At 36.2% G+C, this 23,409-nt stretch overlaps 1 protein-coding gene across 8 annotated transcripts in view; it reads left to right on the forward strand.

Annotated features, from left to right (window-relative positions):
* CCSER2 (coiled-coil serine rich protein 2) overlaps window positions 1-23,409 on the forward strand; it is a 160,538-nt gene that overhangs the window by 52,872 nt on the left and 84,257 nt on the right. For 7 of the 8 annotated variants that reach the window (XR_004484954.2, XM_004273012.3, XM_049697133.1 and 4 more), the window contains one exon: window positions 15,567-15,657. Coding sequence is in view for 6 of the 8 variants with exons in the window: in XM_004273012.3 (XP_004273060.1) it covers window positions 15,567-15,657 (91 nt within the window). In the remaining 2 variants the exon portion in view is untranslated. Of the gene's footprint in view, window positions 1-15,566; window positions 15,658-22,668; window positions 22,816-23,409 lie in introns of those variants that run through there. The other variant, XM_033433949.2, reaches the window with a different exon arrangement.

The following is a 23,409-nucleotide window of genomic DNA, read 5'->3' on the forward strand; positions in this document are numbered from 1 at the left end:
CAGGGCCTGGGAACCCCTGAGCTTTTTTGGCCAGTGATGTCTGAATTAATGTCAGTCTTGTGGAAGACTGTGCCCTTAACCTGTGAAGTTTGTCCTAACTCTGGATCATTAGTGTCAAAAGTCCTTGTAGTTGGTGTCAGAAAAAGTGGAATATGCTAGATAACCCTGCCTCACTGTAGCTTGTGGGAAGAGAAAGGATGAAAGGACTGGGGATGAAGAAATTTTGATTCTTGGATGGCTATCTAGTTACTCATGATATGAAACTGCAGCTGTGCTATGATCCATTACTAAAGGCAAAAGTTGTGGAATAGAATTTAGAAACGGTGGGAGACACAATCCCCAATGAGGTGGCTCACTGGTTACAGAAGGAAATGCAGAATAATAAGCAAACTAAATATATAATGTGTTGGCTATTGTTACTTATAATAGCTAAAGTGAAAGTAATATAGAGTGCTGGGGCTGATCCTGATGCTGGGCCAAGCTTAGATTTCAGTCAGTCTGATCTACCACCAATAACTTTAAAGCCACCCCTAATGAGAGAGATTATTTTAGGACAAAAGGCAGTACTGTTATGAACTCTGGTTACCAGGAAGGTGGTCCAGTTAGGGAGAAGGAAAACCCAAGAAACTACTGAAACCAAGGGTTATAGTGCCAAGGAGTAGTCTTATTTTGTGGATCTGTGTCAACTTCCTGAAGAACTTTTAGTAAAATGGATTGCGAGAGTGACTAATTTAGGGGTAGTATCTTTGGTTTTGAATGCTACAGAGTGGAAGAGAATGTTGGGTTGACATAGGACCCACAGCTCACTGTAGAAAAATCACAGATGGCTGTCCATAGTAGGTTACCTGAGGGAGTGGGTAGCCTGGTGGACTGGATAAAACTTGCTGTAAAGTCTGTTTATCTGAGAAGAGAGACTGTATTTCTTCTATAAATGCCAAGTGGAACACCACAGATGAAGAGTCTGTGCACTTCATAGCAAGCCATGCTGGATTGACTTGATGCTTTTCATATGGTTATTTATCTACTGAATATGCCCTATAACCAGGTCATGGTAACTCTTGTGATTAAGAGGGCCCCATTTACATGGGCACCTCATGAAACAATACTGTTGTAAAACCAAGCAGCTGAGAAACGTTATTAGATTTGTTGTCTCAGTTTCCCTTATCGATGTTAAAGATGAAAAAAAAAGTCATTAACAAGAAAAGGGAGGAAAACAGAAGGGGAGAGCTAAGGGATTCGTCCCATCAGGGGTCGATGTTTATGAGAAATATAGTGAATATATTGGACATTGATGAGGTTAAGACAAAGGTGTTAATGCAGCAGTGTTGAAGATTGAGTGTACCAATGGGAGCTAATGCTGGTTCTACAGCTTTAAAGGGGCCTGAACAATACCACTGTATTTATCCCAGTTTGGAGGAATTTTAAAAGCTTAAAGGCAAAGGTAAAATTGAGAAACCTGACTTGGAATCACCTGGGACAATGTTCTGGTAGATTAGTGAAAGTGAAGATTGACAGAAGGGATAGGGTCCCTTGGCTCTTAATTCTTCCCCTCTGGGGACCTAAGGCCTTATGTATGTGAGTGGGTAAAATGGTCACCAGGTGTAGAAGAGACCTTTCTGGGACTCCTTGACACAGACCCCCATGTACTTTGGTATCAAAACATGTTGACGAACATGTCTTAACTGGGGCCACTTTAGACTGAGATAAAATAGTAATGCATTGGTTGATGGGATTAAGATGAAAGTTCAAGTGAAAGTTTAAACAGGCTTTATGTGAAGTAGTTGGTCTTCTTAGCTGAATGTTTTACGGAAAAGGATATTATGCCCTATCTAGTATTGTGAAGCAAAACTGTTTGGTGAAATTTTAATAGAGGCTACTGTTAGGAATGCAAAGTTGATGGGATTATTGTCCTATGAAGGTCTGAGAATAATATTGTAATTTTCTGTAAGATGTTATGGAAAAACCCGAACAAACTTTTTGGCCAACCCAATAATTCCACCACCAACAATATAATTATTGAAAACAGCTTGAGGATTTTTTTTCTTTCTTTCTTTCTTTTTTTCTATTTGTAATAGTTTCTCTCTGAATGGTTATTCCATGAACTTGATACACAGGTTTGTGTATATTATTTTACTTTTGATTTTTAGGGATTCGTTTAAGCATTATTTGCAATAGTAGAATATTGGAAACAACACAAACACCCAAATAACATTCATATTACGTAAGAATAGCATATTATAGAGGCTAAGGTAGGAGAAGGAGTATGAAAATACAGATATTTGTTTAAAAGTTTTAAATTAATTTTTTATTACTTCATTTTTTTTAGAAAAAGTAAGCAAATATGAATATATTTACCACCCCTCAGCTTCTAAACATATATATTATGCTTTTGCTATTACAACTAGTTCTTTAATAAATAGCCTTGTCTTTTTGCATTTTGGGGATAGATATATAGAATGGTGATATTGGATCAAAGGTTAAATGTACAAGTAATTTTCTTAGAAATTTGAGCAATATTTTTTAATTTTCAAAAGCTCTTTTTTATTCTTGAGTGAAATTTCATTCAACATAAAATTAACCATTTTAAAGCGAACATTTCAGTGGCATTTTGTATATTTGCAATACTGTGCAACCACTACCTCTGTCTAGTTCCAAAACATTTCATCACCCATAAGTAAAGATTGTACTCACTTAAGTAGTTACTCCCCATTCACCCCTCCCCAGCCTCTGGAAACCATCAATCTGCTCTCTGTCTGTATGAATTTACCTATTTTGGATATTTCATATGTGGAATTATACAACATGTGACCTTTTGTGCCCAGATCTTTTACTTAGCATAGTGTTTTTGTGGTTCTTCCACATTTTTGTAGCATGTATCAGGAGTCCATTCCTTTTTAAAGCTGAATAATAGTCCATCATATGTACATTCCATTCATCCATTAATGGACATAGGACATATGGGCAGTTTCTACCTTTTTGCTGTTGTGGATAGTGCTGCTATGAACATGCATGTACATGTGTTTGTTTGAGTACCTGCTTTAAATTTTTGAGGTGTATATACCTTGGAGTGAAATTGCTGGATTATGTAGTAATTCTGTGTTTAACTTTTTGAAGAGCTGCTGAACCGTTTTTGTTTTGTTTTTAATTGCAGCTGAATCATTTTACATTCCCAATGTAAAATGTGTAAGTCTTATACAGCAATGTATAAGTCTTCCAGTTTTTCTACATACTTGATGACACTTATTTACTGTCTTTTTTTTTTTTAATAGTCAACCTACTGGATATTAAGTGATATTCCATTGTGGTTTTGATTTACATTTCCCAAATGAATAATAATGTTGAGCATCTTTTCATGTGCTTGTTGGATATTTGTATATCTTCTTCAGATAAAGTCTATGTAAGTCCTTTGCCCACTTAAAAAATTGGATTTTTTGTGGTTTTATGTATCTTGGATACTAGAGTCTTATTAGATATGATTTGCAAATATTTTCTTTCATTCTGTAGGTTGTCTTTTCACTTTGTTGATAATGTCCTTTGATGCACAAAAGTTTTTAATTTTGATGAATCCAATTTAATTTTTTCTTTTATTACTTCTGCTTTTGATGTCATACCAAAGAATTTATTGCCAAATGCAAAGTCATGAAGATTCAGGGTCTTTTGTGTTTCCACAAAAGATTAGTAGAATTATTTCTTCTAGTTCTATGAAAAACGCCATTGGTATTTTGATAGAAGTTGCATTCAATCTGTAGATTGCCTTGGGTAGTATGATTTTTTTTAACAATATTCTTCCAGTCCGTGAGGACATATATCTTTCCATTCGTTTGTGTCATCTTCAATTTCTTTCATCATTGTCTTACGGTTTTCAGAGTAAAAGTCTTATTCCTATGTATTTTATTCTTTTTGATGCAGTTGTAAATGGGATTTTCTTAATTTCTCTTTCTGATAGTTTGTTGTTAGTGTATAGAAATGCAGCAGATTTCTGTATATTAATTTTATTTCCTGACACTTCAGTGAATTCACTTATTCTGTTTTTTGGTGGTGTCCTTAGAATTTTCTATATATAGTATCATGTCATCTCCAAACAGTGACAGTTTTAGTTCTTACTTTCCATTTATTATTTCTTTTTCTTGTCTGATTGCTGTGTCTAGGACTTCTAATATTATGTTGAATAAAAGTGGCAAGAGTGGGCATCTTTGTCTTGTTCCTGATCTTAGAAGAAATGCTATCAACTTTTCACTACTGAGTATGATATAAGCTTTAGGCTTATCCTATATGGCCTTTATTATATTCTTTCTATACCCACTTTCTGGAGAGTTTTTATCATAAATGGATGTTGAATTTTCTCAAAAGCTTTTGCTGTATCTATTGAGATGACCATATGGTTTTTATTCTTCAGTTTGTTAATGTGTTGTATCGCACTGATTGATTTGCAGATATTGAACCATCTTTGCATCCCTGGGATAAATCCCACTTGATCAAGGTGTATGATCCCTGTAATGTATTGTTGAATTTGGTTTGCTAGTATTTTGTTGAGGATGTTTTCTTGTATTGCTATAAATTTCCTTCCTAGAACTGCTTTTGCTGCATTCCATAGATTTTGGAGCATTGTGTTTCCATTTTCATTTGTCTCCAGTTTTTTTTTTTCTTTCTTTCTTCTTTGATTTCTTCTGTGATCCAGTGTTTGTTTAGTAGCATATTCTTTAGCTTCCACGTGTTTGTGTCTTTTTCAGTTTTTTTTCTTGTAGTTGATTTTTAGTTGTCATAGTGTTGTGGTGGGAAAAATGCTTGATGTGATTTCAGTTTTCTTAAATTTGAGACTAGTTTTGTGGCCTAGTATGTGATCTATCCTGGAGAATGTGTTATGTGCACTTGAAAAAAATGTGTATTTTGCTCTTTTGGATGGAATGTCCAGTAGATAGCTATTAAGTTTAATGAGTCTAACACGTTCTTTAAGGCCAGTGTTTCCTTATTGATTTTCTGTCTGGATGATCTGTCTGTTGATGCAAGTGGGGTTTTAAAGTCTTCTCCTATTATTGTGTTACTGTCAATTTCTCCTTTTGTGTTTGTTAATACTTGTTTTATGTATTTAGGAGTTTTTCTCTTAAATTGTTATACTTTCACCTCCAGAATTTTTACTTTTCATTCCTTTATGTTTTATATCTTCACTGATATTCTGTACTTGGTTAAATATACTTTGCCTGAGGTTTGAGCATATTTAAGATAGTTGATTTAAAGCCTTTGTCTATTAAGTTCAGTGCTTGGGCTTCCTCAGGGATCATTTCTGTTAATTTTTGTTTTTTTTTCTGTGACTGGATGATACTTTCTTTGCAGGTCCCTAAGGTTTTGTTGAAAACCAGTCATTTTAAATATTTTAATATAGCAACACTGGAAATCATATCCTTCATCTTTCTTAGGGTTTGTTTTTGTTACTTTTTTAGGCTATAGCTGTTTTTTTAAAAAAAAATTATTATTTATTTATTTATTTATTTTTAGTTGTGCTGGGTCTTAGTTGCAGCATGCAGGATCTTTGTTGTGGTATGCGGACTCTTAGTTGCGGCATGTGGGCTTCTTAGTTGCGGAATGTGAACTCTTAGTTGCAGCATGCATATGGGATTTAGTTCTCCAACCAGGGATTGAATGCAGGCCCCCTGCGTTGGGAGCATGGAGTCTTACCCACTGGACTACCAGGGAAGTGCCCCCTTTTTTTTTTTTTTAGTGAAATTTCTAAACTATTTTTCCAAAGCCTCTCTTTTCATGTGTGGTCTATGAAGTGTGTGTTATTTTAGCTTGTGTTTATTTAGTGTTTTATGCAGAGATTTCCTTGAGTGCCATATGGCAAATAAAAAGAAAGAAAAGAGGGCTTCCCTGGTGGCGCAGTGGTTGAGAGTCCGCCTGCCGATGCAGGTTCGTGCCCTGGTCAGGGAAGATCCCACATGCCGCGGAGCAGCTGGGCCTGTGAGCCATGGCCGCTGAGCTTGCGCGTCCAGAACCTGTGCTCCGCAACGGGAGAGGTCACAACAGTGAGAGGCCTGCATACAGCAAAAAAAAAAAAGAAAGAAAGAAAGAAAGAAAAGCAAAAAAGAGGGAGAGAGGAAGAGGAAGGGAATAAGGGAAAGAAGAAGAGAAGGAGGCAGAGAAAGAACAAAGAATTAAAAGGAAGGAGAATTAAAAGATCTTACAGTCAAAATTAAAAAAAAAACCCATTCAGTGTCTCTGTCTGCATATTGGCTCTGTGTTGGGCCACTCCTTCAATCTTTAGCCTGACCATTTACAGTTCTACCTTAGCCTTCACTTGCTCCTTTTTCTGGGCCTAGAGATCAGCCAGAGGTGAAAGCTTTGGGCTTTGTTAGGTCTTTACTGAGAATACATTCTGCCCTGGGCATTTTTGTGGCTTTCTAAATTTCCAACATACATGGCACTTTTGAATTACCTAATTTCCCAAAGAAATTCTCTCCCCAGCCTTTTTTCTCAGTCTTTTAGTATTCTATTATATCAACTATAATCTTTTGCCCCAGGGTGATTGTGGATTGTTTGACTTACAGTAGTTTTTGAGCAGTGCCCACAGCTTTTCTGCCTGAGTGAATTCCAAGTTGGGCAAAACAAAGAAAAGCACTTTGTGTTAGTTATTCATGTAACCCCAGACAGGTTAGAGCGGACAAACACGGTATTTCATGAATAAGTTTGCCACTGTGCCCTTTGGAACCAGGTAGCAGAGTCCCACGCTGGGAACAAGGTCTACTTTAAAGTCTGCAGTCAAGCTGGGGAGGGGCATATGGGAAGGGCTGGTCTCAATGATAATTGGAATGCAAATTGTTACAGCAATTCTGGGAAATGGTTTAGCAGTTTCTTATGAAGTTAAACATAAACTCACTATATCACCGAACAGTCCTACTCACTTGGGTATTTACTCTAGAGAAATGAAATCCTATATTCACACAAAAACCTGTACATGAATGTTCGTAGTAGCTTTATTTATAATAACTAAAAACTGGAAAAACCAGTTTACTTCAGTGAGTAAATGGACGCACAAACTGTTACATCCATTTAGTGGAATGCTATTCACTAGTAAAAAGTAATGAGTTACTGATATATTCAATGATTTAGATTAATCATAAAGGCATTCTGCCGAGTGAAATAAGCCAGTCCCAAAAGGTTACGTAGTGTATGATTGCAGTTATGACATTCTTAAAAAACACAGCTGTAGTGATGGAGAACAGATCATTGTCTGCTAGGGGTGATGGGTGGGAGAGGGTGTAATTAAAACTGGATAGTACAAGGAAGTTTCTTTGGGTGAAGAAATTATGTGTCCTGATTATATTGGTGATTACACAAACTTATATGTGTTTTAAAATTCATAAACTGTATGCCAAAAGAAAAAATTAATTTTACTGCATGGTGATGAATACAAACTTGTGATGAAGTCCTTTATTTGCCAGAAACATTTAGGCTTTCTTCAGTGTATTATTGAAGGAGAAACTCGTTAAGGAAGCACTGGCCCACCATCTCATAGTTCACTCTTTTTGAATGGAAAAGCATTCTCAGAGACCAAGGAAGTTCTGTGGCACTTCTGCTCATATGTGTTTAGTCAGGGTTTTAATTCCAATGAGATTTGTGGGAAGCCTCTGGAAGCCAGACAGTATACAGATTTATGTTTTCATTGTCATACTCCCAGCTAATGGCTGTGCTAGATCGTCTCCCAGGTATATGTGGATGTTGGCTCCCAACAAATGCAGGCTTGCCAGTGAGAGGAAGAGCCTGCCACCATCACAAACATGGAAGAGAAACACTTTGCCATGTTAAGCAGTCTCCATGCTTATATGGCTTCCTTTCTTCCTATAATAATGCATTTCCTAGACTGTACAAATGACAGATTTCTACACTAGTGAAGAAAAATTATAATAATTTTTTTCTTATCTCTTTGCCTGAATCCTTTCTGAAAGGTCTAATAATATCTCTGATACTACTCTTCTCAAAATCTGATATTGGAGAAACAGAGACCTTCTATGGGAATGTGGGAAAAACTGTCTAAGACAGGTATTAGAATCCAGTCTTCTCAGTCAGCATTGTGTCTCTTGTCAAACTCATTATTCAACAACTTTCAGTTGTCATCTATGTGGTAGTGACTCCCACACCTCAACTCCACTCCCCTGTATATTTAATTGTCTGGTGGACATGTCTTCTTGAAGATGCAGCAGGCATGTCAAAACTGTCAGGTTCTAATATTATTTATTAATTTTTTAATCTCCTATCACATCTGGTCATCCTTTTTTAGTACTTTATTTCAGTGAATGGGAATCACCCACCTGTTTCTAAATCCAGGAACCAAGGAGTCATTCATGGCTCTTTCTTTACTTCTTAGTTAACTTTGGTTCTTTAGATCCTAACTCCTCAGTGTGTCTTATAATTGCTATTCTTTCATTGTCACTGACACTAATTAATATCAGGCTGCTGTCATATGCCACATGGATTCTGCAGTAGCTACAAAACTGCTTTTTTTCCCCCATTTAAATCCATTGTCTACACTGTAACCAGAATAATGTTTCTTTAATGTAGATCTCAATTTGTCACTTCTTAAAACTCAACAGTCATATCCCTGTCATTGAGATACAGTCCAAACTCCTTAACATGGCTGAAATAGTTTTTCATGATGTAGATATATTTCTGTCCCTTCCCCTTACACTCTGTTTGAGTGTTGTCTTAGTTCTAGCTACTGTAACAAAATACTGTAGGCTGTGTGGCTTGAACAGAGACATTTATTTTTTACGGTTTTGGAGTCTGGAAGTCCTAGATCAAGGTGTTGGCAGATTCAGTTCCTAGTGAAGGCCCTCTTCACCTTTTAACAGAATCCTCACATGGTGGGGAGAGAGATTGTGTGCTCTGGTCTCTTTTGCTTCCTCTAAGGACACTAATCCCATGATCGGGTCCCCACCATCATGACCTTGTCTAAACCTAATTATCTCCCAAAGGCCATATTTCCAAATATCCTCATATTGAGGGTTAGAGCTTCAACATACGAATTTTGGGGGGATGCACACACAAACATTCAGTCCATAACAAGTGTTAATGAGCTACTTGAAGTTATTTGAATAGAGCAGATCAGCATACTATGTCCTGTAAGCGAAATTTGACCAACCACCTGTTTTTTTCACAGCCTGAAAACTAAGAATGTTTTTTACACTTCCAGAGGTTACACTTTAAATGGTTATATAAGTACCTACATAATATACTTGATTTTCTCTGTAGACTTGCAAAATCTAAAATACTTTTCACCTTTTAAAAAAGTTTCTGCCAACGTTTGGAATAGATTATGCTTTTTGCTTCCTTGCCCTTACCATACTGTTTATGCAGAATATAGTCTCCTCTTCCACGTTCTAGAGGCTGAATTTGTTGTTTCTTAGGTTGTCTTGACTTGACTTTGTTTTATTTAAAACAATTTTATTTTATTTTATTTAAAAAATTTTTAAATTGTTAAATTTTTTGAACATCTTTATTGGAGTATAATTGCTTTACAATGGTGTGTTGGTTTCTGCTTTATAACAAAGTGAATCAGCTATACCTATACATATATCCCCATATCTCCTCCCTCTTGCGTCTCCCTCCCACCCTCCCTATCCCACCCCTCTAGGTGGTCACAAAGCAAGGAGCTTATCTCCCTGTGCAATGTGGCTGCTTCCCACTAGCTATCTATTTTACATTTGATAGTGTATATATGTCCATGCCACTCTCTCACTTCGTCCCAGCTTACCCTTCCCCCTCCCCATGTCCTCAAGTCCATTCTCTGCATCTGTGTCTTTATTCCTGTCATGTCCCTAGGTTCATCAGAACCTTTTTTTTTTTTTTTTTTTTAGATTCCATATATATCTGTTAGCATACGGTATTTGTTTTTCTCTGACTTCCCTCTCTATGACAGACTCTAGGTCCATCCACCTCACTACAAATAACTCAATTTAATTTCTTTTTATGGCTGAGTAATATTCTATTGTATATATGTGCCACACCTTTATCCATTCATCTGTCGATGGACACTTAGGTTGCTTCCATGTCCTGGCTATTGTAAATAGTGCTGCAGTGAACATTGTGGTGCATGACTCTTTTTGAATTATGGTTTTCTCAGGGTATATGCCCAGTAGTGGGATTGCTGGGTCATATGGTACTTCTATTTGTAGTTTTTTAAGGAACCTCCATACTGTTCTCCATAGTGGCTGTATCAATTTACATTCCCACCAATAGTGCAAGAGGGTTCCCTTTTCTCTACACCCTCTCTAGCATTTATTGTTTGCAGATTTTTTGATGATGGCCATTCTGACTGGTGTGAGGTGATACCTCATTGTAGTTTTGATTTGCATTTCTCTAATGATCAGTGATGTTGAGCATCCTTTCATGTGTTTGTTGGCAATCTGTATATCTTCTTTGGAGAAATGTTTATTTAGGTCTTCTGCCCATTTTTGGATTGGGTTGTTTGTTTTTTTGGTATTGAGCCGCATGAGCTGCTTGTAAATTTTGGAGATTAATCCTTTGTCAGTTGCTTCATTTGCAAATATTTTTTCCCATTCTGAGGGTTGTCTTTTGGTCTTGTTTATGTTTTCCTTTGCTGTGCAAAAGCTTTTAAGTTTCATTAGGTCCCATTTGTTTATTTTTGTTTTTATTTCCATTTCTCTAGGAGGTGGGTTAAAAAGGATCTTGTTGTGATTTATGTCATGGAGTGTTCTGCCAATGTTTTCCTCTAAGAGTTTTATAGTGTCTGGCATTACATTTAGGTCTTTAATCCATTTTGAATTTATTTTTGTGTATGGTGTTAGGGAGTGTTCTAATTTCATTCTTTTACATGTAGCTGTCCGGTTTTCCCAGCACCACTTATTGAAGAGGCTGTCTTTTCTCCATTGTATATTCTTGCCTCCTTTGTCAAAAATAAGGTGACCATATGTGTGTGGGTTTATCTCTGGTCTTTCTGTCCTGTTCCATTGATCTATATTTCTGTTTTTGTGCCAGTACCATAGTGTCTTGCTTACTTTAGCTTTGTAATATAGTCTGAAGACTGGGAGCCTGATTCCTCCAGCTCCGTTTTTCTTTCTCCAGATTGCTTTGGGTAGTTGGGGTCTTTTGTGTTTCCATACAAATTGTGAAATTTTTTGTTCTAGTTCTATGAAAAATGCCATTGGTAGTGTGATAGGGATTGCACTGAATCTGTAGATTGCTTTGGGTAGTATAGTCATTTTCACAATGTTGATTCTTCCAATTCAAGAACACGGTATATCTCTCTATTTGTATCATCTTTAATTTCTTTTATCAGTATCTTACAGTTTTTTGCATACAGGTCTTTTGTCCCTTTAGGTAGGTTTATTCTTAGGTATTTTATTCTTTTTGTTGCAATTGAATTTGTTTTAGATTGGCTCTGATTTGCCAAGATATATATCCATGTGATATACCCTCATGGCACCTGGGAATACCATACTGTGAAGGAATTTTCTGTTTGAGGGGAGACAAGTAAATTTGGAGGGTTGTTGTGACTTTGTTAAATTAACATTTGTTAAGTAGAGCCCCAAAGTGTTGTTTGGTGAGCCCCAATTCAACAAAAGACCACAAGGGAAATAGAAATAGAGAAGTTTATTACTCTCAGGTCCTGGAAGAAGTACATGGCATGCCTGCAGGGGCCATATGGGAAAACGTGGCATGCCTCGAGGAGCCATACAAGGGCAAACAGAGTGGCAGGAACCTGGGGCACATGCTTTTATTATTAGGGTCCATGGCTGGAGTGCTTTTAGGTTCTTGGGCTAAGGCTTGATTGGGCAGTTCAAACCAAGAAGTGCAGGGTTTTGGTAAGCTCAGCAGCGGTCTTATCTAAGGTTTCACAAGGGGCAGTCCCTGGGGGGCAGGGGAGACTGTTGCTCACAAGGGCTGCTGGAGAAGTCTTGTTAGGAATTTACATTTGCTTATGACTCTGGAACTGTTATCTAGGGCAGGCCCCTGCAGACTTCTTGGTCACACAAAATGGATGCCAGGGCAGCAATATCATTGAGTAGTTTAGCAAACTCTCAAGATAGGGATTGTCTTTTTACATGAATATATCATGTACCCAGAATTATGCCTTGCATATATTGGTTTTCATATGTGTTGAATTTTTGATGGTGTGTCTTGTGGTTGCCACATGGAGGCAGGATCAACTGCCCTCCCCCCAGATTTGTTCAGTGTCGAGAAAGATGGTGCCACACATGTAGCAAGAGAATGTGAAAACATTTATTATTCACATAGTGAGACTTTCTGCGAACACCAGGACAGACACCCAAACTAGTCCAGAATGGCTCGAGTGAAGAGGGGAGAGGCAGGTGGCTCTGGTTATTATTGTGGTTAGGGGATGGGCTGGGTTGAGGATTCCCACATGCAGGCTAGACTTGTGTGGTTTGAACTTCCCTGCTGTTGCTAAGGGAGGTTCACTGTTTTAAGTGTGAAGTTTTGCTTATTATAAAAGCAGTATGTTCTTATTACAAAATCAAAAAAAGTGTAGCAAGTCAAAATCAAAAGGAATACAAAGAACATAAGCGCATGTTGTCTCACATAGTGGAAAATAATAACAATTCTTTGGTTTATCACCATTCAGACATTTAAATGTATTTTACAGCATTAAAGATGAAGTCATATTGTACATATATAATTGCTTCCCCACCCACCATTTTACAGAGCATCTTTCCATGTGTCTAGATAAATTTCTGAAATATCATATATAATGATTCATTGATGAGTGTTAACTTGAAGCATAAATGTGGATGGTTTTCCCTTTCTGTAACTATTGCTAACTGTGTCCCCCTTACTTTTCCATTGAGCCTTAGTAACTTCTCAAAGTGATACAATTTTTTGACCACTTTTGAATTCATTAGAACAGGCTCATTCCCATTCCCTAAGACTATGTTTTTAAATCTTTGTTATAAAATGAAACCTACAGAAAACCCTACAAAACATATGTAGAGTTTAATTAGTTATTAAAAGTTGAACACCTTTTTGGCAGTGGTGACAGTGCTCCTTTTGCTGACTGGTGCTTCTCAGCAAGCCCTACTTTGGACTTAGAAAATGAGGTTCTATTGCCTTTGATTCTTTGCTGTGTCTTTAGTTGTCAGATTTGGCCTGGGGTGCCCAACATCATCTTGTTTCACACATATTCATACAAATAGCCAAACGTTTTTAATTGAAGATATGATTTTAGGAGTAAAATTATATAAGTTATAATAATTACTGCAGAAAATGAGAAAATACAGGTACTCTAATCAAAAAAAAAAAAAAAAAAAGAAAAAGAAAAATCTCAGAATCCTAAAATAGTTAACCTGTGTTTTGGTTTTCTTCTAAGTTTTTTCCAATGCATATTATACAATTTTTTTTAATAAAATGGATAATTCTGTATATGCTGTTTTAGAGACGTGATTTTTTTTTTTCCAGTTAACATGTAGGCCTTTTCAGTGGAAGAAATGTATCTTTTATTTTAAGATGAAAAACATCTTGTGTTCATACTGATACTTCCCACTTATACTCAGGAACATAGCATAGAATTTTTACTTAATTTCATTGTTTTTTACATCTTTATTTTCTTTTTCCTGAGATGAGAATCCATTTTTCAGCAAATACCAATATACACAAGTCTCAGAATAACAACACCATTATTACCATCTGTAATGTGATTACTGAAAATAGTTTGAGGATTTTTTTCCCCCACTTGAAATAGTTTCTCTCTGAGTGTTATACCATCAACCTGATATACAGATTCATTTATTTCAATTTAATGTTGACATATAGGGATTTGTTGAAACATTATTTGTAAGAGCAAAAGATTGGAAACAAACTAGTCCGTATTTTTCCCCAATTAACATCTTTCTATGTCTGTAAATATATTTTTATTACCTTTTTTTAAGAACAACATCATATTCTGTTGTATGACTATATCGTACTTCCTGTTTAACCATTTTTCTGTTGTTGGACATTTAGCTCATTCCTACTTTTTTTGCCATTCTGTCCAATGCTACAATAGCCACACTTATACATATATTTTCTGCATTTGTCTGTTTCTAAGGGATAAATTATTAGGAGGGAAGACTTTGCCTTTTTCAAAAAGGTTTTAGCTAAATTTTAACAAATTGGCCTCCAGATGGTTTGTATGGATACTAGATTCCTCTAAATCATGATAAATCCACATTGGTGTGGTAGCATTCTTTCCTACATTGTATTTATTGGCCGTTTATTTTCTATTTATTTTGTGAATTGTCCATTATGGCCTTTGGCAGTTTTTTTTTTCCATATTCATTTTTTTCCTTGATTTTTTTAGGAAGACTGTTTTAAGAACAGCAAATATTTCATAATGGAAAGAGGTTCTGTGAAATAACTTTTTCTTATGCCAAGGTTAAATAATTATGCAGCTTTTTTGTTCATTTTAAATAATAACAATTATTCCAATTACTCTTAGTTCTCAGTGGATCCTGGAAGGAAGGCCCAACACAAAATTGAAAAGATTTGTGTGGAATATCCAATACAGGAAACACTTCTAATTTTATTCATATTATCTATAATAAAGTAGATATTCCCCTTCTGTGAGTGTTTTTCAAGGTCATAATCTCTCAGTCCCATTTAAAGATTTGTGAATTTGTGATCTTTTTACTTGTATATACTAAGGCAAGATCTTGCAGTATTAGATCAGTTTTTGGACTGGAGGGATTCACTAGTGGGCTATAGGTCAAACTGAGTTCATTACCTTAAACTTAGTTTTTGTTTATTTAGTTATTTAGACTTCAGAATAAGAGTCTTCTAAAGCAAAACAGTACTTTTCTAAGGACTGTTTCTAACAGTACTTTTCTAACAAGATTGCAAATAGAACCCAAGAGGGACTGCTTATAACCAATTTGAGTAGTCCAGTCCTACTGTAGAGAAAGAACAAATTAAGATAAACCAAGGAAGTAGTAGTGGTGCTGAAAGTAGTAGTAGCATCGGTGTTTGGCTCAGGAAAGGAAATGTAATAATGACATCATTAAAGACTCACTTCATTAATTTACGTAAGTAGTCAGATCCCTAGAGATAATAAAATACCACCTCCCACACCAAATATGAATACATCCTGTGAGATTGTTTACCATTTTTGATTATTCATGTTATTAGGGAAGTTGTTAAAAGCGTGGACTCGGGAGATTGACCTCCTGTTGTTCACATTCTGTTTTGGCCAGGGATTTAGATTTTCTGTGCATTAGTTTCATCATGTATAATATGGAGATTATACTAGTCACTAAATCATAGTGAAGACTGAAGAAATCAATATCTGTGAAGTGCTTAGAACAATATCTTGCAGATAGTGAGCACTGTGTAAGTTTTTAAAAATACAAATAAAAATTACTGGTGGGGAAGAAGACTAGGAAAAGGATGTTACAAATAGCTTAACCAAGTAAACCAGTTGAATCTATTTTTTTTTTAAATTTTATCTTTAAAATCTATTCTTAACCACACAAACATTGAGTAAAATAAGATTCTCATATAGTGATGTTTGAAAATAATGATTACACTGAGCTAGGTTATAGCATTTTTTCTGCTTTTGTTTACAGGATATTCTGAATAATCTTGAATCATGTGACCTTGAGGATGATGACCTTATGCTTGATGTGGATCTGCCTGAGGATGCACCTCTTGAGAATGGTAGGGGGGACAATATTGAACCTTCAGAAGTATATAGTTGAGCTACTTGACTACATCCAATTTGGTATTTGTTATTTACAGACTTCCTTATCTCTATGGTGGTAGCCTTTTCAGGCTGAGAATTTATCATAAGTGATGTTAAACAGGTTCTTTTGCAAAATTATTTAAATGTTTAAAACCTGACTTTGTAGGTCTTACGTATAACTCTGTATGATCCAATAAGATTGTATACCTATATCCTAAAGTATCTGGTAGATAGGATTTGTCCTTTTTTCCCTTTGTCTTATCCAATTTTTTATTCCTTTATCTCATTTTGATTTTAAGAAAACATAAATTTAGAGAAAAAGAGATATCATTTGACTTGTAAAACAGCAGCAAAAACCATTAAGTTAATAAATACTTTAAAAAAATCAATTCTGGGAAAATGGTGACCTGAATGAATCATTCTATCCTTTTTACTCTCAAATCTGGTCTGTCTTCGTCTCTGGATCCCAGTAACTGCTGGAGTGGGGCTTTAGATAATCCATGTGCAAGAGGGGCCTGGGTGCTCTTGCCCCCATTGCCATAGCATTTGAAGGATTTTCTGTCTTAAAGACTTGTCAGGAACCAGAGACCAGCCTAGGAATCCTCTGGGGCAAGGGTTGAAATGAGGATCCTCCTGGAAGAAGAATCTCAGAGAGCTGTGGATTCCCTGTTAGTCAACATTTGCCAGGTTTCTTAGGCCTTCCAGGGGCCAGGGATGAACTAAAAAGGGTAGTGAAGTCCTTTTTATACATGTTGCTAGGAAAATGCAAGGATATTTCAGAGAGGGTGGTTCGTTGTTCTAGTGCTTCATCGAGGTACAAGGAGCCTGCTTGCTGTTCACTTTTGTCTTATGGTCAGGGTTTTTTTGCTTGTTTTTTCTTTTCCCCTGCTGCCAGGATGCTGTATAATAATCACTCTTAGAATCTCAGTGGCTTTCAAAATAAACATTTATTTTTCTCATTCATGGATCTTTGTATTAGCTGGGATAGCTCAGACTGTGGGACTGAGTTCAGGTCTACTCCTTGCTTCTTCATTTTGAAACCAGGACTCCTTGGAGCAGGTTGTGCTCATGGCAGATGGCAGAAGGACAATAGGGTGCGGAGAAGCATGCATTTAGTATCTCTTAAAGTCTTCACTTAGAACCAGCACACTGGTATTCTACCCACATTCTGTTGGCCAAAGCAAGTTACATGGCCAACCCTAAGAGCAGTGCGACTTGGAAGTATACTCTATTCACAGTGCGAATCTCTGCAGCAGAGGACATTGGATGTATAAGTCTATTGAAGGACAGAGTGTAGAGCTGAGAACAGTATCTACTCTACCACAGGGGTAGAGACTGTTGCATCTTCTTGTGGTTCTGCTGTCACTTGGGATACTCTAGCAATCAGTGCTGAGTTCTAGTCAACTGAGAAAGAAAAACCACAGCCAGTACCCAGGAAGAGGAACAGGGAAAACAGCAGAACTTCCGGGATTAGAGTGGCCGAAAGAGATGATAATGAGAGCACTTAGATTCAATTGCAGCACAATACTTTCTGGAGCTTATTATAAAAGAAGATTTCCCAACAAAACAGTTCAATCGATGACAGAAAGCATAGTTGAAATCTGAATTAGTGGCCTGGAAGATCAAGTGGAAAAGTATTTTAGAACACAGAAGAAAAACATAAACCATTAATGATTATAAGGGAAAAAATAATGAGACTTTATGATCCAGGAGATTTAATGTGAAGTTTTAAGGGCTGGTAGTGAGGAATGAAGGATTTACCTCCATGGAATAAATTATCTAATGCATTTTACTTTGACAGAACTATAACAACTTCTCTTTGGAAACCTTAGCTAAACCAGGAAGTAGAGAGATGGCATTGGTCTTAGAGCCTGCCTCATCTTTAGAGCACAACAAAAAGTTATCCATATATTAGGTAAAAGTAGAATCACAAGGCAATTTAAAGTTTCTGAGGTCTTGGCTGGGGACTTGTGAAAAGTAGGAGGGAACTCCTGAGGTATAACATCTCACATATATTATAGATTTTCCTAGGAGAAGGCAAACAAGTATTGATTATTTTGAGCTAATTGAACACGGAAGAAAGCAGAACCTGGATCTAAAATATGTAGCCTTCAGAGGCACCAAAGATAAAACAGTATTTAGGTTTGGTACTACTGGGAAGGAGGGAATGACTATTCTCTTTATAGGTCTGAGGTCCTGAATGACTATACCCACTGCTGCTGAGTTTTTTTATTGGCAGGATAGGAATGTTACAAGGATTGGTACAAGGTTTAAGGGGTCTTCTAATATACTTAGACTATTGGTTTTAGTTCCCTTTAGCTTCTGGTTTTTGAAGCTACTGTGCAAATTTGGGTAGAGTTTTGGATGGATCACTCTGGATTTTATGGGTTCAGCCCCACTAATTCTGCCAGTATCAGTGGAATTTTTGTCAACAAGAAGACTGGCACCTTGTTGAGATCTTTAATTTGGGTTTGATTTGGACACAAGTTTGGTGTGACTTTATTATGAGTAGGGAAGTCATCTGGGATTTCAAGGAAGAGGCCATGAAGAGAATATTTATCTGGCAATTGCATTTGTGAACCTATTAAGGTAGCATATGTGGTAGCACAGACAAGGAAAGAATGTTTGTTGGTCAAATGTTTCTTGGACAGTTATGGGCTAGGACTTGGGAACTGTCTGAGTTATTGGAGATAGCTACACTGGGTGGTTTAGTGACACTGAGGGGGAGGTTATATAATAGTCACAGGGTTTAAAGTTGATATTATAGTGCCTATATCAATAATATATTTTCAGGGTTGTCCTTTACTGTTTAGAAAATTTTATCTTTGTGTTTAAGGGTAAAACCTGAAATTGGGTGCTTGATTTTTCCTTCAGAACACTTTGACTAATCGCCCACTTATTTTTTCTCTTTTATTTCTTAGGCAATGCAAGACAGTTTTTCAGTGCCCTGCTATTTATCTATAAGTGTATCAAGAGACTCCTTTCTCCAGTGTTTAATTTACTTGGGTGGAGGCATCTCGTTATATGTGAAGGACATCATTTTATTCTGAGTCTTATTCTGCTTTTTTCTAAGTCTCTTTCCAAGCACTGAAGTCTGGCAAGGGAGGAGGGAGACGAGGTCACATCTCTTTCAGAATCTATTCCTGAATGCTATCTGATGGTGTTAGTCTATCTGTGAAATCTCTAGTGGATTTATTCTTCCTTTGCTTACAGAACTGAATCAGAGCCCAGTCTACGTTCACAGGAAATACTTTGTTGACAGCCTCTGAAAGTCCTTTTCTAACTTCTGATTTCCTCTGCAATTGATGGAGTTCAGGACACACGACCCCAAAATATGGCACCTTGGCATATTGAATATTTTAAGCTGAAGGAGTTTGAGAAAATGGCAGAAGCAGAAAAATCACTCTGATTTCCTCCCCCTCTTGCCCATCTTCCCTGAAACAGGTCATAAAACCATCATGTGAGGGGCGCCTTCCCCATACCTAGAGGAAAGGAGCATCCTTATCTCTGAAGACAAAGTTAGACCAAGAAGATCCTAACAAACAGGCCTTGCTAAAGTTTCCCCCAGTTTACCACACTTAGACTCCTTAACCTGTCACATTCCTCCTTGCCTGTCTACTCTTCATCAAGCCTAGCATAAAAATATACAGGTCTAACTGTTTCTTTGGGTCTTCATTTTCTCATGAAGGCTCCCATGTCACATATTAAATAAATTTGTATGCTTTTCTCCTATTAATCTATCTTATCAGTTTTATTTTCAGGCCCTAAGAGAGTTCAGAAAATCTTTCCTCCTCTACTACACAATCGTGGGTTCTTCAGTCAACTTTAGGTTTTTCAAACTGTGCTTTTTCTATTCTGTTTTTATGCACCTAGATTTCCTTCTAATGTATGAACTAATTGGTATAAATCCGGAGGCCCTGGATTATCAATTGCTAAAAGTATTCTAAATTCTTCTGGAAATTTCTCCCAGTCTTGTTTAGACCTTAGAAAGTCTGTAGCTATGGCTCTCAGCTCAGGATGAGACCAGATCCAAGTCAACCTTAAGGGAATTTTCCGTCTTCTGAAGGAGGGTTAAGAGGTATAGAGTTTTTTAGGTTTCTGGTCAGCTTGAGGGGTAGGGAAAGAGGTTAAAGGGAGAGATGGGGTGGAGGGAAATTGAATATAGAATGAGGGAAGAGGAATAAACGGAAAAAGGACTTTAGATTTGAGTAGCAATTTGGGAGGATCTAAAAAGAGAGACCATTTTCTTTTATATTTTTCTTTTACCTTGGTGAGGGAATCTCGTAAGGAAATTTTGGAATCTGAATTTCTTTTAGCGGACCAGTGGGTATTTGAGCTTTGCTTGCTTTTTGTTCTAAAGTGTCTCTCATATAAACAGTTTGGTTATACCAAAGGCATAGTTGTATTGTTTTATTCTCTTGCTCAGAAACTTCTAATGGCCACTCATTGCCTACAGATTAAAGCCTAGCATTTGGCACATTCATAGCATCATCCTTAGGTTTATGAAATTTCCATAGTATACATTTTCTTAGGTGTGATCTTTCTTCCACTCGTTCTGTTTTAAACTTTTCTCTGTTGAAAAAGATATCTTTCTAATTACTTCCTGAATCCTATCCCATCAAATTATGGTGCCTATTAAATTGCACTTACTTCATGCTATTAATATATTTCCTAAGGCCACTTTTTTGCTAAACATTTTATTGAGATATAGTCATATGAGGTCAATAGTATTGTCCTTTACCACTTTCCAATTACTGTATTTTCTTCTGGAAATTTATCTTTCTTTTTCAGTACTAATGGCATTTAGTAATATCAACTTCATGATTTTTTTTTTATCATGAGCTTTTCTCCTTTCAAACCAAATTTCATTTAAAAAACTTTCTTGTTCATATTGTAAAACCTCCTGCATGACACATCCTTTCCAGACTTTCTGATATGTAATTTCTTCCTGCTATCTTCATAGCCAGTTGTTAGTCATAGATAGGAATACTACCTGTGTCAGCCATTATCTTCTTAGGACTTTAAGTTATTAGAAAGAATCTAGGGTACTTTTGGCATCATATTTCGTTCTTTATCAAATCAGAAGAAATGGGTATGATGAGTGTTAGACACAGGCATCTCCATATCCCATACCTTTCAGTTAGCTATGTTAGATTCTCTTTCCCTCATCACAGGGTAGAAGTACTGAAAATTCTGTCTCCTACTCATAGTAAAAAACCTACTAAAATCTGCCTTTTACTTTGGGAGCTAGAAAGCCCCTTTAGAAGGCATTTATTTATTCTCTATTCCTAAACTCATAATTAGGGTCAAATCTGGTGTGTAGATAGTTTTGATCAGCATATTGGTTAAAATTTTTTTTGGAAAGCCTTTAGGTTTGCCTCATCCTTCCCTATGATATTACACATTCAGAAGGATTTATTTCCTTTCTTAGTCTTGTTTGTCCTGTTCCTTCATTGGCGCTGGAAACTGGCTTTAAATTAACTCCATCTTGTAATTTTATTGGCTTTCCATTTTATTTTCTATGTTATTTCTTTCTCTCTGCCCTTAGTCTTTTCTAAGAAACCACCACTAATGTTATTTCGCATTCTCTTCTTAGTAACATTTTAAAGTGTATCAAAACATGATTGATGGGTACTGCAGGTAGTAGTATAAGCGGGACCCTTCCTTCCTTCAGAGTCTTGGAGGAGACATTTTTCTGAGAGTTTAAGCCCCCCTCTGTCCCAATTCTAACAATAGTGTTTTGTAGTCACGGAAAATATTTGTTTCCGGTGCCTATTTGTCGTTATGGTGATGGTTGAGTTCATGTTTCAATGAAAGTGCTTTATTTGGAGCCTGTGTGTAGTACCAACATCTTTAGTAAATACAAAAGCAGCACATCATTTTCTGCATTATAATTTCCCACAGCATTTAACCCCATCTCCTGACTTGTTTTCCTGATTAGTGTGCTTCTTATTACTCTGAGTGCACTGTGTGGATGATATACTAATTATATATCAGATTCTTATTGCAGAATTTCTTTTTTGGGGAGTGAGTGGAATTTTACCTGTGTGAATTAAGAGGAAATATGAATTCAGATTTAAAAGTAGATATAGATTATCCCTCAGCTATACAGAATTTCTTAACCTAAAGTAACATTTTAATGCCATTTAGAAATACTTAAAGAAGTTAACTGAGTCTATGAGTATAATGTGAATGTCAACTAAAAGCATTTTTAAGCCTTCTTAGGATTATTTTTCAATTTATTTTTCTTTTGCCGTCTTATATTCTCCTCCTTACTTTTGCGGCATAATGATCACCATGCCTTTATTTACATAACAGTCCTGTTTTCTTTATTGAACTTTTAAAAATATGTATATCTTAATTTATCCCAATAAGATGATGAGAAATTGTTAGAAATAATTTCAAATGTAAGTCTTCTTTAAAAAATTTTTCTTAAAAAAAATTTTTTTAAACTATAAAACCTATCGTTTTTTTTCCCCAAATTGATTTCTCTAATGGAAATTTTCTAATAAACAAAATTTCAATGTCTTTTAGAACCTTATTTAAATTGTTACTCATATACAAGTAATGTGTTCACAGTGAGTTCAGTGTATATGAGAATTGAACATATACACTTTAATTATATCAACCTTTTTTTTGGAGTGGGGAAGTTTGTTTTTATCTGGTATACTGTAATTAAACACTTGCCATGTATCAAATTCAGCTTTAGGTTAAGTTAAAAAAATCATTTAAATAATGAGTTTTTTTTTTTAATTTTAATCGGGGAGGATTACGTTGATTTCTAAAGCTTTCTTATCACAAGGGATTCTGAACATGCAGGATTTGAACTTTCTCATGTAATAATTCTCAGACTAGAGAAACCTTTCCTGTTCCTGCCTTGGGTTAGTGTTTAGTTGTATTTTTAGTAACAGTCTTAACTCAGAGGCTATGTAAGCACTGAGTGAAGATGGAGTCACAGGGTAAACTGGGCTTGCTTCCCACAGGGAGGGCTGGGAGTTGAGCAGGAAGGAAGGCCTGTTTGTCAGTGCCTTGTATGCAACTATGTCTGAGTAGGCAGCAAGCGACACAATGTCTCCCTCGTACAAAGTAACTCTCTTAGTGAGTGCTCAGATATGTGAGGAAAAAGTGTTTGGGTAAGTGAAGGAGAAGCTTGGGGTGTTTCAAAGAAATTCTTTTCATGTTTTTGTGGCATTTGGATTTCAGGGAGTGTACTGTTTGTTGCTGCAAAGTACTGGCTTTGTTTTCAGTGGCATTTTTGAACAAGCTCCACTGTCGGCAGATTGGAGCATTTTACTTTCTAAAACTGTGAGCTTAAGTTAAAAAATATGATTTGTTTATGATGAAGAGTTAATTTGTGCTTCTTGAAATCAATAAAAATTAATTGTGGCATTCATTTTTAGGAATGAGTTCTCTACCAGACTTAAAATCTACTTTTTCTTGTCATTTTCATTCTGAAGTCAGAACCAACTACTGATAATGATGAAAACCACTTAAAACTGACTACTGGTGTTTAAAATGTATAATGTTGATTTCAAGGATAATTTGCTTGTTTTAAAACAGTGGGACTGTTGTTACTTAAGTGACTGTGATAATGAAAGTTCTATAATTTACTTCAGTTTGAATAATATAAAGTTTGGTTTTCACTGAAAGAACTAGTCATTTTTCTTCTGAAAATCTTGATTTTGTGGTTAGCTAACATAAATGGCAGGTAGTTTTAGAACATTACT

Source organism: Orcinus orca, chromosome 14 (assembly GCF_937001465.1).
Source record: "Orcinus orca chromosome 14, mOrcOrc1.1, whole genome shotgun sequence".
Taxonomy (NCBI): Eukaryota; Metazoa; Chordata; class Mammalia; order Artiodactyla; family Delphinidae; genus Orcinus; species Orcinus orca.